Below are 17,385 nucleotides of genomic sequence, written 5' to 3' on the forward strand. Positions count from 1 at the left end.
CAAAAAAGTTATAATAAAAAGATAATTAAAAAGGAAGAAATCTGACCTTAAAATGCCATCAAATGTTGCAGGATTTGGGAAAACAGAAACATTATTTAAGAATGTTTTCAGGCTATCCACAGCCTATATTTCTAATACCAAATTGGTGTAGATTGGATTAAATGTGTAGGATCATAATTATAACATACATTTAGTGAACAATAATTTGTTCTTAAAATTTAGTTTATCTGCTGTTCAGGATTTATGACCACATAAAGTGCTTTATAAATGACAACACAGTGGTACTACCTACACCAAATTGTTTGCAGATGGCCTAATGTTCCACCATATTTGACTGTAAACCTGCTTTTGAGATATTCTGCTAACCAACTAACTAACATACTGGACAGAAAACATAACCTCTGCGGTAAAGATAACAAAATGAAGAAAACCTATTCATGTGAACAGTCACATTGATACAAATGCATTAAAAGGCTACAGATTGAGGCAACTTGTGGTTGCACGTTTCCTGAGGCAGCTTTGGTTCCCCTCCATACATCGTTAATATCATTAGCCCTTGTTTGCATTTTTGGCTAATCCCTCCCTTCGACCTCCTCCTCCATTCCTCCTCCTTCTCCATTATATATAACAATTGAAAAGACACTGTACGTTCTGTAAATTAAGATTGTAGGATTATTAGTGTGTGTCTTTGTTTGTGTGTATGTGTGTGTGTGTGCGCGTGTGTGTGTGTACTGGGTGTGTGGCAGCAGTGAAGAAAGTGGTAATCAATTCTCATTGGAGGAAACTGAGCTCAATTGAACACTTCTCCAGCAGCAATTCTCCAGAGTCGAGGCTGATGCACCACAGGCATGCAGAATGAAAGGGTTTCCAGTGGATGAAGCTAATGCCTCTCCTGGGCTCACAGGATGACATGTTGCATATTGGACAATGTGGCTGGTGAATAATAGAATGGCTTTTACACACTTTTGATACTTTCGGACATACTTTATACTTAACATATTCAATTTTATATAATGGTATTTGTTGCAGCATGCCCCTTTTCAATTTCCAAGCATTGGATTTCCAAGTCAACTTGGATTCCCCTTCTAAAAAGCAGATTTACTGTTAATTACATTATGATGTTTGAGAGGTACCTGACAGTTATCTCTGCTGTTCCAGCATATCTTTGCGTTGTAGAAAGGTGGATGCAGAGAAGCCCTGCTGTTGGACAGCACTGTAGCTGCTGCTTTTCATTTGGGAAACACAGGCAGGAGCGCTGGGGGAGCCTCCTCTTGCCCCCTCGACCTTGGATCATGTGACAGTTCCATTGATGACCTGTGTACTGCTGTCTGCTGTGGTACAGACAGTCTGACACACACACACACACACACACACACACACACACACACACACACACACACACACACACACACACACACACACACACACACACACATAGTGCGTGGCACTATCTTTGTGGGGACCCGTCATTGGCACAATGCATTCCCTAGCCCCTTAACCTAACTTTAACCATCACAACTAAATGCCTAACCTTAACCCTTACCCTAACCATAACCATAACCTAATTCTAACCCTAATCGTAAAACCAAGTCTTAACCCTCAAACAGCCCTTTAAAGTTGTGGGGTCCAGCATTTTGGCCCCACAAAGCTGTCCGGACCCCACAAGTATACTGTATTCCCGGTTTTTGGACCTCACGAATATAGTTAAACAAGAACACACACACACACACACACACACACACACACACACACACACACACACAGAGACACACTCATACACTCACTCACAGCCAAGCACACATAGAGATGCTGTCACTTCCCGCATTTCTATCTATCATTCAGTAGCTGAATCAGCCACTATTGGTCTCTGTGCTGTCTGAGCTAGAGCATGTCTGTTTGTGGCCAGAGCACCAATGCATCCTCACACTCCAACACACACATGTGTGTGTAGTACAGTCTCGCAGGCGGTATGGGTTATGGGAGGGGCAGGCAATGGGCTTCTGTGGGCTTATACACAGGGTGGAGGTGCAACAGGAGCTGCTGCGCTGGACACAGCAGCAAGAAGCAGACAGTGAAGGAGAGTAATCTGATTGAGAAAAGTGTGCGGAGACTATCAGACATGAAGACACATACACGTACATGCACACGCACACACACACACACACACACACGTATAAGCGCACGCACACACACACCCACACACACACGCATGCACACATACACGCACACACACACACACACACACACACACTGTGTGAGATCTAATTTCTCCCGTTTGCACCTCACATACAGAATACTGATACTGGCAGAGACAGAATGTCCTGAAGCACTGTAGCCTCACCTTAAGAAACCTTTTGGCACAGGTCGAGAGACACCATATGCCTGCTCTGATCATACTCTACAGAGCTAAACATGCGGAAGCGATACTCATGGGACAACATGTACACGTCTCCATCCTCAAAGTCAAACAATACTAAAGTATTATGTGTTATTTTTAGGATATTTCTTCTAATCAAAAGATTTTAAGGCGGCGGGCATCTCAAAAGAGATTACAAAATTACAGCAACAAAACAGTTATTAGCAAGGCTGGGGAGCAGGAGACAATGCAATCAAAGGAGTACACTTTAGTTATTTTATTAATATTAGATTACTGACAATATTAACATCAAATTAAGTTGGTGGTCATAATGTCATATTATGTGAAAAGTGCAGGCTATAATAAAAGGTACATGTAAAAATGTACTTTTACAATTTAACCATCAGATTTAAATAATCCCCATAGGTGTTAATTTGCCCCAATGATTTTAGTTTGAATGTGACTTCCCCATCTGTGAAGAGAAAACTCTCTGGCCTCTCACACAGACACCCAAATCTAAACTGCTTTTGAGCGTATATAACGAGGAGATCCATCTATTCCTGGCATCAACCCTGTCCATTTAGCTTTCCATGATTATAAACAGTCAGCACCTCTGGCGCAGTACAATAAAAGCACACACACACACACACGCACACACATGCACACACACACACGAGGTGACTGATGATTTTTATAGCAAGCACAATTTACATTATGGTTAGAAAAAGGTGCTGGTGTAAGAAGAATTGACTTTGCAGCACTGTTCTAATTCAAAATACAAATGCCCCTGTGGCCACCGTGTCAATACCAGCAGAGCTGTATGTAGTCTAAGATTCATTAATTCAGGGGCCGGGTTAGCTCAGTTGGTAGAGCAGGTTCACGTATATAGTAAAGTAGGTTTACTCCTCGATGCAGCGGCTGCGGGTTCGACTCCGAACTGTGGCCCTTTGCTGCATGTCATTCCCCCCTCTCTCTCCCCTTTCATGTCTTCATCTGTCCTGTGAAAATAAAGGCCTAAAAATAATCTTTAAAAAAAGATTCAGTAGTTGTGGAGCATTTTAAAATGAGACTTTTTTCTATTGTCGTGTTCTTAGTCCTGAAACCGAAAATGTTCCCATATACTAAGAACATTCCTATGGGTGCTCTCAGTGTCATCTATAATAACATCTTTCCCAATTCATTGTCAATGGAGCAGTTCCACACTGTACATTGATGACATCACAAATTTCAGTTTTTGCATTCTAGTTTTTTGATTTGGGAGAGAATTTTTAATGCAGGTAGGCAGATGTTACCTTCAAACAGAGCCACGCTAGCTGTTTCCCTCTGCTTCAAGACTAAGCTAACCAACAGCTGGCTACAGTCAATCTCAGTGGTACCACTCAGACTAGTCTCTCATTGCCAGACCTATCTCCACAGCACTGATACCTAAGTGGCATCACTCTTCTCATTTTAATTCTCAGCAAGAAAGCAAATAAGCGTCTTGACCAAAATGTTAAACTGTTATTCAACATTTTTTACATTGAGGTGGCTAATCTTTTAGCTTTTCAACAGTTACAGTAAGGTCAATCAGGCATTTCATTTGATGGACTGTACTTAACTGTGTTTATGAGCTACTCCTGGATTCTGGAGTGGATTCAACTTGCTAACAAAGCATTTTTGCCTTATCCGGTTGTTCTCCTCCCCAAAACCCATAAGTTATGATGGTCTATCAATGAGGAGGTGCCGAATATGTAAAATACCTTCAGTATCCTGCACACACACAGCGCAGCGTCATACATCTTATTCACTCTGAGGCTGCATGGGTGCTAAATCATCAATGACAGTTGAAATTACACTGAATAGTGCATAGGGCACATGCTGTGCATAACCTTATATTGATATGATATTTTAATTTGTCTACATGAGCAAATAAACACATCCTTCTTATGTTAAGGAGGTCCAGACTAACAGCTACGAGACAAAAAATAGCTGCAGTGATATGAATATTTTATTTGTATGCAATAAATGCGAGCAGTGTGAGAGTGGCAATGAAATCTACAGGGAACCTGAACTTAATAAAACTAAGTGGGAACAATTCAGCCAAACTGTTCCCACTTAGGTGAACACCTGCACAAGCGCTGATGTGAAGCCACGATGAATGTTGTTCGCAAGGGAGAAAAACCCTGACACAGCTTTAAGGATTAAGGAAGTGGAGCAGAATATCTGGACACATACAATTAGTAGTGCACTGGCTGTGGCAGCGTGGCCTCTAAAATCTAATTTGCTGTGTGTACTTGCCTCTGCAAAGAATGAGAGAAAGGCCAGATAGGGAGGGGGGAGATTGGGCTTCTTGTGGAGGAAGGATATGGGAGGTTGTAGCTTTGGATGATGACTGCCAAGAGGAGATTCTGGGGTGATGAAGAAGAAGTAGAAACTTAAAAGGAGTAATCAGCTTTTTAGTAGAGATAGACGAATCAAGTTTGACCTCATATCTGATAAGATTTTGTTTTACTTTATCTTACACCGTTTCCCTTTTTTAATGTAATATTAAAAACCATTGGTGGAAAAAGTATGTAAGTTTCGCCGAGGCGGAGTCAATGACTTGGTCACAACACTGGTAACATCAATTTTGTTCAGCCATATAAATATTCCTGATTGCACTATATATATATATATATATATATATATAACTTAACACAAAAAGTAAGGAAATTTGTGTTTGGTAGATTATTTGTCTGTGGTAACAATGCTTTTTGGCAATAAATCTTATACCGTTGGAAAGCCTGTTTAGTTCCCTTTCAAATGGTGCCCCATTTGTAAGGAACATGCATTTGTGGGATGAGCAGCAGTGCTGAGTATGTGGGTTGCGCCCATGAAAAATTTGCCAAATCTTCTTTGCCAATGCCAAACAGCTTATTCTGCCATTGACTCGTTTGGGTTTGGTGGATTGGATAATTCTGCCTACGGCAGTTGGATCATAGGGTCAAAGTGTGGAGAATACGCGGAGAACGCTATGCTGATTGCTGCACCGATAGAGTAACATCTTTTGGTGGAGGCAGCATGATGGTGTGGGGCGGCATGTCCCTCACTGGAAAAACACGGCTTGTCATCATTGGAGGCAATCTCAATGCAGAGAGATAAAGAGATGAGATTCTGCAACCAGTGGCAATCCCACATCTCCACAGTCTGGGACCGAACTCTATCCTCCAAGATGACAACGCTCGTCCCAACAGGGCGGGGTTTATCAGAGACTACCTCCAGAATGTGGGAGTGGAGAGGATGGAATGGCTTGCCAGCAGTCCTGACCTCAACCCTTGTGGGATCAGCTTGGGCGTGCTGTTCGTGCCAGAGTGACCAACACAACTATGTTGGCTGACTTGCGACAAATGCTGGTTGAAGAATGGGATGCCATCCCACAGCAGTGTGTGACCAAGCTGGTGACCAGCATGAGGAGGAGGTGCCAGGCTGTTGTGGCTGTGTATGGTTCTTCCACACGCTACTGAGGCTCCTGTTTGTGAAATGAATAAATTGTTAAATTGTCAATATGTCTTGTTCCTTCAAACTTCAATCATCCAATCCACCAAACACCAAACGAGTCAATGGCAGAATAAACTCTTTGGCATTGGCAGAGAAGATTTGGCAAATTTTTCATGGGCGCAACCCACATACTCAGCGCTGCTGCTCATCCCACAAATGCATGTTCCTTACAAATGGGGCACCATTTGAAAGGGAACTAAACAGGCTTTCCAACAGTATAAGATTTATTGCCAAAAAGCAAATTTCCTTACTTTTTGTCCATCCATCTTCGTCCGCTTATCCGGTATCGGGTCGCAGGGGTAGCAGCTCCAGCAGGGGACCCCAAACTTCCCTTTCCCGAGCCACATTAACCAGCTCCGACTGGGGGATCCCGAGGCGTTCCCAGGCCAGGTTGGAGATATAATCCCTCCACCTAGTCCTGGGTCTTCCCGGAGGCCTCCTCCCAGCTGGACGTGCCTGGAACACCTCCCTAGGGAGGCACCCAGGGGGCATCCTTACCAGATGCCCGAACCACCTCAACCTTACTTTTTGTGCTAAATTTATATAGGCTACATTCATTAATAAAAAATAAATAAAAAAAACATACATCCAGAAAAAAGGGCACTTTCTCTCAGGGAGGAAAAAGGGCAGGTGCTCAAGCCCCTTTCGATGTCTTAAGTGTGCATGTGCCTGCTACAGAGGTCTGTCTGTATATGTGAGGGGATCGATGACAGTGCTGTTTCGGTATTGATTCTCTGAGGATTCATCACTCCTAGCAACACCTTTCACATTACAGGCATTTGATACATTGTTTTGTTATATATGTTCATTTGTGATTTAGATAGTGATTGATGAATAGTGATTTAAAACTACATAGAAGATAGTTAAAGGAAACATTGGAACATTATGATTTAAGTGGTAAATATCTCCAATTAGAATACCCTAAATGTGATCACACCTTTGTTATTATGAGAATAATATAGTCGCTTAAAAGTAGGCTACATAGTATCAGCAAAAGTCGCTAAAGTAAAAGTATAACTTATAATGCAGAATGACCACTTTCAGAGTGTTATATTATTATTGATACATTAACATGTAGGCCTAATTTTAAGGCTGTAGAGGTGGACGTTAAGCTAACTACTTTATACTGTTGTGTATTTTAATCTATGATGCTTTATATTTTATAATCTGATCATATGCTTTGCATGTAAAAAGTAGCTTCCATATAAATGTAGTGAAGCAGTACAAAAAAGTACAATATTTTCCTCTGAAATGAGTAGAAATATAAAGTAGCATACAATGGAAATACTCAAGTAAGCACAAGTACCTCAGAACTGAGCACAGTAAATGTACTGAGTTACTTTCTACCACTGTTAAAAATCATTTCACACCAAATCAGATCAACACTGCACTGCAGTGGAATCATTGTGAAAAAATAACAAACAAAATAGCTCATGATTATCATGCATTTTATTGGAAATGAGACCAACAATACACAGGTATTGCAAGGTCAACATTTAACCAAACATCATTACAAAGAAAAAACGGTATACAAAACATCCAAACAAAAATTCTCTAAATGCTCAAACAAAGACAAAGTACAGAAAGTGCTGAGCACAAAATGCAATTATCAGTCTTTATTCAAGTTGTTTTGGCTAAAATGTTTTCAACAGTTCTGATCAGGTTACATTCATGTGTAAACATTGGTATGAGGCAAGACATTGGAAAACCTACAGTCATTACACTGTGCATTCTTCTCATTGCATCATTAACAATAAAATGCAGCTGCAGGACTTGGAGGTAGCCCCCCGTCTATGCTGATTCAAACACAACATTTTGTTTGTGATCAGAATATAATTTGACAAACTGTTCATCTGCAGGCAGCTGGCTTTCACCTTGCTTTTGTTTTTGATCGAGGACATCGACATGATAAAGGAGTGCCGCATGGGCACATCACGTGCTGGTCAATCAGAGATGAAAATTAACATATATCAGCTTTGTAATGTGCAAAACAAATTTCATCTCCGCCACATCTCCGGTACACTTTAGCATCCCTCATCTCCTACTGTAATGATTGTTTAATCCAGGGCACTTGTGACAAAATACATTTGGAAGAGGAAAACCTTTCTGGGAGCTACATTTGATTTAATAGTTTCTATTAACACACACAGTCCATCTTTGATACACTGGTTTTTATATGACATTGCCACAAGAAGAAATGGCATGGATGGGAGTTTTCAATTGAACTATAATAAACATTTACACTGGTACACACTGTACATACCCAGTTCTTTTCCCAGCAAATAAGCAACATGGCCTTTTCTGACGGAAAATCATTACTGAGACAGGATTGGGGATTGCAACTGCAACAGGCCAACAATATATATATATATTTTTATAAATAATTCTATGGCAGGATAGAAGAACACTTTCCACACACACCTTTTGACCTTTTTAGTTTGGGTTTCTGCATTGGCCTAAGTCAACTTAAGTTAATCTTTAACATTGAATCCTCTCAATTTTTACATATGTTCTTCTTTTTTAAATGTTGTCAAGGATAATGTATAATAAGAATGAGCTGCAACACAAAAACACATATGGGTTACTGTATATTATTTCATAGCTTTTTCATGAGCTAACCAATAAAAACTGTTATGTTTCATATTATATATCTGACAAGAGCTGCTATTTGGTAGTGTTGGACCTTTACAAAGTCCTATCACGAGTCACTTTGATTGACAGATAGGGCAGTCAGGCTTTCCCATTGAATAGGCAATTATTCTCTTTCCCCCTTCGTCTGAAACCAAATACTTCTCACCTCACACCTTCAGGATATGTCCAACATAAAGGATGCATTCCGAATGATGTACAGTATCAGTTGTAGGATCTCGGGCTCTGTCGGGACCCTGGGTCTCGCTCTGCCACCTCTGCATGGCCTGAAGGTCCGCATGATTCAGTGTCCCGTCCTTCAGGCCTCGAGAGTGTGCTGGAGGAAGCTTCAGCTCCAGGGTGCAACACCGACACCCCCTCCTGAGTCCCAGGGCCGATCCTCTGGTCAGTCAGAGGGCTGGTTAGGCCCAGATTGGACAGGGCATCCAGGGTGCCGTCTGGGTCCACCATCATGTCGATTACTGTCAGAGTGGCGCAGAACAAACATTAGAAATTATTCTTGAATTCAACGCAGTACAGGCACTTGTAATTTGATGGGTCATAGTTCACTAAAAACTCAAAGATCATCACATTCATACCGAGCAGTTGTCTTTCCACTCTCCTCAGGTCTTGAATAATGGTTGAAATTTCCTGTAACGAAAACATAAAACTTGGTTGATGTGATTAAGTAAGTGAAAGTTCATACACCAAATAAATCAACTCCATTCATCTCTTGGTGGCAGCAGGAATAAGTTTGGAGTGGTGCCGCGTACGCTCAGTAATGCTTTATGAGGCCTGTGACTGTGTGGTGGATAGACATATCTCTTGAAGGGTTCACATGAGGCCAGGCTGGGTTAAAGGCAGGATTTATTACCTGGCTACTGTCAGAGGCAGAAGTTTTGTGGACTTTAAACTTTTTGCACCCGCAACAGCTTGTAAGTCTTCTTTCCCCATCAAAACAACCATGTTTGGTGTGCTCTGCTCTCCAAAAAGGGAATGTGCAAGGTAATCAAAATGGTATGTGCAAGACTGAAGCGTCTTTGATTTGATCCCCCAGACAGCTGTAATACTGTCAGCACTCACTGTGATTGCTTCAGTAAGTAATCAAATATTATGTGGCTTGTACGATTACAGAGAAAGGGAAGGAGTGTATTTAAAACTGTATGGCATTAATCTCACCCTTTGAAAAGCTAATGGATTACTGACATTAACAAATTCTTAGGCAAAATAATTCATTAGTGTAGCCATATCAAATTGCCTTTCAGTTTCTGTCTTTTTGTATTAATTTATGCCAAACTAAAAATAGCACATTATTATGCTGATAGACTTGCCTGAAATTTGACTGTCTGATGTAAAATGCCTCACACAATGCACGTCTTTCCATTTGCAAAAAATGATGGTAACATGCTAACACAGGCACACATTTACTCTTTTTTTCTGTGACCATTTCTTTTGTGCTATTCAGCCATGGTTAATACCACATGACACACATCACTTTAAAATGAACAGTGGTTTTCATGTTTTTTTTTTCTTCACAGAAAATATTTTGAGCCCATACTGAAATCCTCACCACACATTTGGACACAACACTTGAACAGTCGACAGTCACGCTAGCTGCTCTGTGAGGCTCTAGTTGGTTTGGAAATGCTGAATGCTCACATTAGCATGCTAAAAATGACAATGCTAATATGCTGATGTTTAGAAGGAATAATCTTGGCCATGTTCACCGTCTTAGTTTAGTGTGTTAACATTGGCTAATTAGCAATTAACACAAAGTACAGTTGAGCCTGGGGGGAATGTGATTAGTTTTGTAAGTACCAAAGTATTGGACAAAGTGAAATTTGGACCTTGTAGAGCTCTAGAGGAAAGGTTGAGAGATCACCTAAGTGATTACAATTCAACCTGAGGGGAACATAAATGTCTGAACCTAATATTATGGCAATCCATCCAATAGAGATATTTCAGTCTGGACAAAAGGTGGAGAGATCTAGAACCATGCTGCTAGCGTGGCTAAAAATATCACTTTTTTGTCTGTTTCACGAGCCTTCAGCAGATTAAACAGACAAAGTGTGAGAAGTGGACAGGCTCATCACCTTATTGGAGCACTTGAGTAGCAAGGAGTCACGCTCTGCCTGCAGTTTGTTCTCAATCTCTTCCCATTTTCGTTCTTTATCCTTGAAGAGGATCCTGGAAGACAAGTCGGTATAAAAATAGATGAAAGTAAAATGTGTGAAAAATATTTTTTAATATACCTCTTCATAGAAGTATTAGTTGACTGTTAAAATGATTTCATTCATTGTCTGTAGATTGTAGGAATAAAGAAAAGGCCTTTGAGTTGTCATCCTGCCTGTATTAATGAGTAAGACATGTGGCTGGTTGTCAGTGTAAACCTTTGTGATGTGCCACTCAAATTGTGTTGCCTGTCCTAGTTCTAACATCAAACAACACATACAGGAATTTTACCTCTCTTTAATGTTTCCATTTTAACAATTCTATCCTGCACTTGTCTATTTCTCAGTAGGCTATAACATATATTACATTTACACCAAATAACTATAGCAGCACATGGACCCACTTCCTGTTTTGTCATGCAGCATGATGCTCACCTGATTTTGCAGGTTGTTTTGTCAACAGACTGACGTATCCTCGTTGAGAGCTGAGTGACAGATGCTAGTAGTAAACTGTCTAGCACCGCCTGATAGATGACGAAAAGGAACACATCTTTTATTTAACACTGACATACAATGAATGCACATGGTGGAATTATAGAGAGAAACTATGAAAGGTAACGCAACCCTTTCAATGCTAATGCTAAATTTAGCCTAATTTAGCTATGACTATGCATTTATAAACTATTTCTCATCAGCTCAGTCAGTAGCTTTGGGTCCAATCAGAAGCACAGTTTTTCTGTTGGATGACTGTAGTTGGCATGTAGCGAGCCCCCTCTTGTGGCACACTGTGGTACAGACTGACATGAGTTGACCTTCTGCTACACAATTGTTTGACAAACGTTCAGTATGCTCCAGCAGTAAACTCCTTACTCATACATGAAATAAAGACTTAAATGAGTAAATCATCCACAATTCAACTCTGGAATAGCCCTATTGTATGCAGACTGCCTGCGTATTTTGAGTATTGTTTAAAATTGAAACAGGGACTCACATCATCTCTATTCCATGTCTGTCGGCGGATGGAGCGGGAGCTCTGTCCACTAGAGCTTTGGGGTCGAAGCTCCACAGACCGCACATTGGTTCCCAGAATACTGCTGTGCTCTGCAGAAGGACCACTCGGGTCCAAGCTGTCATCAAATACACGCTCCTCCATCTGAGTAGCAGCAAATATATACAAAATTAGATTTTTTTGTTGTAGGTATCTAATCTAGCAGATAGAAATAATAATTTTATAATCTGTTGACTACCAGCGCTCCAGGGTCAGTGGCTGCAGGGCTGACTGAGTCTATCTCTCCTGCCACATCATGAATTTCTCTGGCGAGCATGGCTAGGTCTTTGGCTAGGTCCTGGCTAATTCTGAGGAACAAGCACAAATATGAAATCACCATCTGATATATGTAAACAAAAAATAAACAAATTCTTCTTGTTTTATTTGACCAAAACGTAAAATCATGAAAATGAAATATACCTCTGAGCAGGAGAAGCATGTTTGAATACTGCTATCATGACCCATCACTCTTCTTAAACTGCCCTGGAGTCCCTCTCATCTACGTACCTAGCTATTTCCTCGCTGTGTGCTGTCCAGTCTCTCATATACTCGTCCTGTTCCCTGGAGTGCTGCCTCAGGGCAGATAGGCCTGCAGGATTAGGAGTTGCTGGGGCTGACCCTCCTAGCTGGCCTACCCGAGTGGAAGGGAACGGCCGCGAGTGGCCCTGCTTGGATATGTGGCGATTTGAGCCATACTCGTCCTCTGAGGTGGAGGCATACTCCACAGGCACGCGGCGCCACCGAGTGCCAGCTAATGTTAGGAACAAATGGAAGTTAAGTTTAAACGGTGCTTCAAATGTGGTGTAAACACAACATTCAGGTTGATGTGGCAAATGTGTTCTTTACACACATCCATCAGACAACATTAACATTCATTTGGAGTCATGTTTATGGCAACCTAATGAACCCATACCAATATTCACTCTCCTTTTAGCACTTTTTTGGTCTCCGTCAACAAAGAAAAATAGCTGCTAAATGCAGCAGGATGTTTACCATTTAGTCAATCTGCTTGGAGCTGTTAGTTTTGGACCATAACACCAAAACAAAAAGCTGAAAGATGCTTTAAAAACTCAGCAAAATTAAGAGTGATAATTTTCCGTGGTTTCGTCACTATGAGTGACTCCTTTGACATTATACATAATCATTTGACCCACTGTTTATGTAAGGTTTGTTCATTTTACATGCTTTACGGACAAATTGTATTACTTTTTAGGCAGTGACTTGGAAAGAATGTGTGAAGGATAAAACTATTGGTTACACTTTACTTGAAGGTATCTACATAAGAGTGACATGACACTATCATGAACGTGTCACGTTTATGACATAACGCTTCTGTCATTAAGTGTCACTCGGTTTTTGTCATGACAAGTTAGGGTTAGGGTTAGAGTTGGGGTTAGGGTTCATGTATTCATGACAGTGTCATGTGTTCATGACAGTGTCATGTCACTCTTATGTAGATACCTTCAAGTAAAGTGTTACCAAACTATTTCCTTATTCAATGGACATGAGAGTAAATGGTTTAATATGGAAAGACAACTTACACGCAGGTGTGACATGTCCATATGAGGAGGTGCCTTTATTTTTGTCAGGCAGCTTGGAGGCGCTGTTAGCCCGAGCTCTGGGTCCAGACACTGAGGTCATATTAGTCCCTCTTAGTCCTTGTCTTATGGCATAATCACCTGCAGTGCTCCGGGCCCCTAGACCTCTACTTCTTGTCACAGTGGCCTCTGAGTCACTCTGGGCGGACGGGGAGCCCACCCTCGGCTTCCTCGGCTGTGCCAGAGCCTCTATCCTGGACATTCCCCTTCTTGCCATCCCTGTCCTGGATGTGGAACTTGCGGTGGAGGCCTCAGAAGCTACCGACATCCGGTCAAGATCAGCAGGTTCAGTGTCTGAGGAGTCCCCAAGGCGGGCTCGCCTCAGCAGGGACGCCCTGGTGGGCCTGGGTTTGGGAACATTAGTGGTTTTACTGGCTGCAGAGGAGGCTGGGGCCTGGTTGATTTTAGCCCGACTAGACTTGGTGCCAGCCCCCACTGTTGTGCTCCCAGTCTGGGCTCTGGTATGTGAGCTTCTAGATTCCTTTCTTGATGTAGAGGTGGGCTGGGTGTCAGAGAGGAGTGAGTTGGAGTTGACGTCATCATCAGTGAGGTCTAGGGAAGTCCAGGGGCGGCTGGGCTGTGGAGGACCAGATGCCCTGGTCTTGACCCTCCTGTCCTGGGTCTCTCGGCCCCCAGCGGGGCCTTTGCCGGATGAGCACACTACCGTTCTCTCCTTCTGCTGTCCTGCAAGAGTCCGCCGTTTTACTTTTCTGGCTCCGTCAGCCTGGCTTACTGTGCTGGTCGTGTCCACGTCTGACTCTGGTGACATGGAGCCTTCAATGGACTGACTTGGTGGATCACCTTGGTCTGACACAGTTGTCTCTAAAAAGGCTGCCACAGCTTCCGAGTCTTTCTGCAGTGTGGTGCTGTCAATGCCAGCCTCCCTGCTCTGAGATCTGCTGCTTTTGAGCCCATCGATACAAGGTCTGAGCTCAATGGGCATGCTAGAGCTTGGTTTCTCCACAGTAAAACTCTCCTGCCTCAACAATGGTTTCCCGCTACTTTCCCTAGCCTTCTCCTCTTCCTTTTTCCTCCTCCGTGCCTCCTCCAGTCTTTTCTCCCCGCTGGTCAGTGGACGAGGGGGGAGCTTGGTCAACACACCTGACTGGCATGATCTCCCTCCAGCACTGTCCTGCGACTTGGCTGGTGAGGAGCGACTGGGGCTACCACCGTGACTGCCTGCACCTCCAACGCCATGACCGGGCCGATTCTTTCCCCTGGCCGTCTTCTCCCCCTGGCTCTCCTTCTCCTGTAGCTCTGTGTCCTGTTTCTCCCCCAAATCTGTACGCAAGCCTGCGCCTGGGGTCCTCCTTCCTAAGGTGAGCTCCTCACCTGGCAGCTGGGGCAGGGTTCTCCTCTTTTGCTCCGTGTAGCTAGATGAGACAAAGGAGGCTGAATAGCTGGACTCACTTATTTCAGCTGAAAGGAGAGAAAAACATATTACTAAAGTGGGTCCTTGGATAAATGTGTATTACATATCAACGGTGGGTGGTGTTCTGGTAGAATTTATTCACTGGCACTGTGGTTTTCATTTAGTGTTTCTCTTCCTACTAGGGCTGCACGATATGAGGAAAATATGCGATAACGTTGAATATGGCGTTAACGATATTACTTGCGATAAATAAAAACAGATATTAAAGTGGACTCAGTTCTGCTGCTTTCAGTATTCTGCTATAATACAAAAAAATTGTTGAATTTAAAACAAATGAAAGGAAACCATTTCCAACATTATTTTATTGAAAAAATTGAACATTGAATTGAATATAAAAGGCCCCACTAAATTAAGAATGAAGAATTAGATTTTGAAGTGCGGTTTCTACTGATATTTTCTTTCAACTAACACAAAAAAATCCATCCGTAAGCGTCCATCACGATATGTCGCATCCTTTCGCGATATGGTTATTGCGCCAGTTGATATTTCGATGACGATAAAAAAAACGAGATATTGTGCAGCCCTACTTCCTACCAGGTGAACCATGAGATGTGCCATTGACCAACAAAAACCTGGTCTAAAGTCAATAGTGCAGCATTTCATTGTTATTTTAACAGCAAATTAGTAAAATGCGCCTAGGCTAGTGCACAGTGCGCGCACATTATGCTCGATAACACACAAACAGGGAAGCGCAGCAGCACACAAACATTTAAAACATTACAAATAAAAATATTACGGTGGGAGATGACACTCTGATTGGTTCATTGCATGTTATGCCCAAAACACACCTATGAATTAATGAAGACACTAAGTACAAAACTTTTGAACCATGCGCCCGGCGAATGGACCCTTTTTTTTGCCGTCAAACTAGCAAAAGTGGATTTGGACACGCCCTAAACGCACCTGCGCCATGCGCTTCACACCGTGCGCTTAGATCGTTAAAATAGGGCCCTAAATCACTTCAGCTTTAAATGATTGACCATCTTACCTCTGTCCTCTGTGACCATGATGTGACTCTCTCCTCCTGATCCCTCAGGGTCTGTCCTAATGTGACTGGCAGCCAGAGTGGCCCACTGCGAAACCCAGCGAGGACCGCCCACCATCAATTCCTCAGATAGTACCTGCACAAAGGCAGCATGAAAGATACAAGAGAAACATGATAGTAAATTACATTGTTTAGACACCTGGCAAATTTTTGGCTTGAATTCAAAAGCTTTCAGTTTTTGCACCTCTGTCTCCATGCGTCCAGGCTTTCCTCTGTCTCCGGTACCAGACCTCTGGGAGGTCAGCCTTTCTTTTTGGTCAGCACCACCCAACCTGGACACACACACACCCTCCTGCTCATCCACACCAAACACCTGCAACACACACACACACACACACACACACACACACACACACACACACATGCAAAAGTGAGCAAGCATACATGTATGAAAATGATTGTTTTATGATTATAGGAAATGGGGTTAATTAACCTTGTCGATCATTTTCCTAGCCTCTTCCTCCTCATGATCTCCATTCTCCAGCTCAATAGTATAGGTCCCTCTGTCACTATAATCATCCCCGTGGTGATAGCACTCATCACGCCCACTCTGCTGATGTGGTGCCGAGCCCCGTCGCCTCTCCACGAATCCACCTGCCATTTTGGAAGTCGAAGTCTTGCGACGGCGAGCAGGACTGTCCTCCTCTGCGAAGAGCCCCTCTGGTACGTTAGCACGACCCTCTCTGATCTTCATCCCTGCACCGCCCCACAGCCCCCACGAGCGTTCCTCCATTGCTGCAGCCCTGCGCTGCTCGCCAAGTGCATTCTCTGAGTCACTCTGAGTACCGTCCTCATGTTTACTGCCTGGCACGGCAAGGGTTTAGAAGAAGGTAATGTGTAAAAATGTAAAGACAGAGATGAGGAAGGTTAAAGAGAGGCTTTGGCTAAATTAAACTGAAGTAAACAACAAGAAACATTAAATACACACACACACACACACACACACACACACACACACACACACACACACACACACATGCTGCCAAAATGGCTGCACATACACACCTTTAAGACTCTTCAGTTGTACAGGCACATCACTCTTTACACTTTCCCCATCATCCTCTGCGACCGTGTCTTTCAGGGCCAACGGCAGCTCATTCTGGGCCAGCCAGTCGGCAACTTTAACCTCCGCAGCTACCATGGCTGTTTGAAGTGGACTCAGCTCCTCCCCAACAGCTCTTTTAGGATGCGGCCTGGTCTCCGGTCCCACCTTCGCCACTCGATCTTTGACGGTCACTTTACCTGACGCCCCAGGGTCAAACTCAATGGTGAAGGAGGCGTGGCCGTGGATGGGCTCTGCAGCAGAAGAAGCACCAGCCTCTTGTTCTCGTGAAGGGGCTTCACCACTCACTTTGCCTGCTGAGGAAGTATCCTTGGTTGGGATCTCAAAGTAGCTAGGCTCCTGATTGGAAGCTGTTTGCGGGGCAGACTTTGGGACCTCTGTACTTTTTTTGCTGTCTGTCAGAATTAAAGCAAACATATGTATTTAGCCCCAAAAGGTCTACTAAACTGAACATATTTAAATTTGCGTAAATTAGAGATATTAAAAGACATTAAGTCGTTTTTTTGTAGTCTTGCAAATACCTGTTTC

At 42.8% G+C, this 17,385-nt stretch overlaps 1 protein-coding gene across 2 annotated transcripts in view; it reads right to left on the bottom strand.

Moving 5' to 3' along the window:
- Positions 1 to 7,303: 7,303 nt before the first annotated feature.
- The window catches only part of cep170ab (centrosomal protein 170Ab), a 14,523-nt gene continuing 4,441 nt past the window's right edge, over positions 7,304 to 17,385 (bottom strand). For both annotated transcript variants that reach the window (XM_036000839.1, XM_031289420.2), the window contains exons 7-19: positions 17,379 to 17,385; positions 16,800 to 17,252; positions 16,228 to 16,598; positions 15,979 to 16,107; positions 15,738 to 15,870; positions 13,261 to 14,736; positions 12,227 to 12,470; positions 11,919 to 12,027; positions 11,663 to 11,824; positions 11,107 to 11,195; positions 10,594 to 10,687; positions 9,100 to 9,151; positions 7,304 to 8,982 (exon numbers count right to left, since the gene is read on the bottom strand). The exon at positions 17,379 to 17,385 is cut by the window's right edge and continues 122 nt beyond it. In XM_036000839.1, coding sequence (XP_035856732.1) covers positions 8,726 to 8,982; positions 9,100 to 9,151; positions 10,594 to 10,687; positions 11,107 to 11,195; positions 11,663 to 11,824; positions 11,919 to 12,027; positions 12,227 to 12,470; positions 13,261 to 14,736; positions 15,738 to 15,870; positions 15,979 to 16,107; positions 16,228 to 16,598; positions 16,800 to 17,252; positions 17,379 to 17,385 — 3,576 coding nt within the window. In that variant the 3' untranslated portion in view covers positions 7,304 to 8,725. The remainder of the gene's footprint in view (positions 8,983 to 9,099; positions 9,152 to 10,593; positions 10,688 to 11,106; positions 11,196 to 11,662; positions 11,825 to 11,918; positions 12,028 to 12,226; positions 12,471 to 13,260; positions 14,737 to 15,737; positions 15,871 to 15,978; positions 16,108 to 16,227; positions 16,599 to 16,799; positions 17,253 to 17,378) is intronic.

Source organism: Sander lucioperca, chromosome 4 (genome assembly GCF_008315115.2).
Source record: "Sander lucioperca isolate FBNREF2018 chromosome 4, SLUC_FBN_1.2, whole genome shotgun sequence".
Taxonomy (NCBI): domain Eukaryota; kingdom Metazoa; phylum Chordata; class Actinopteri; order Perciformes; family Percidae; genus Sander; species Sander lucioperca.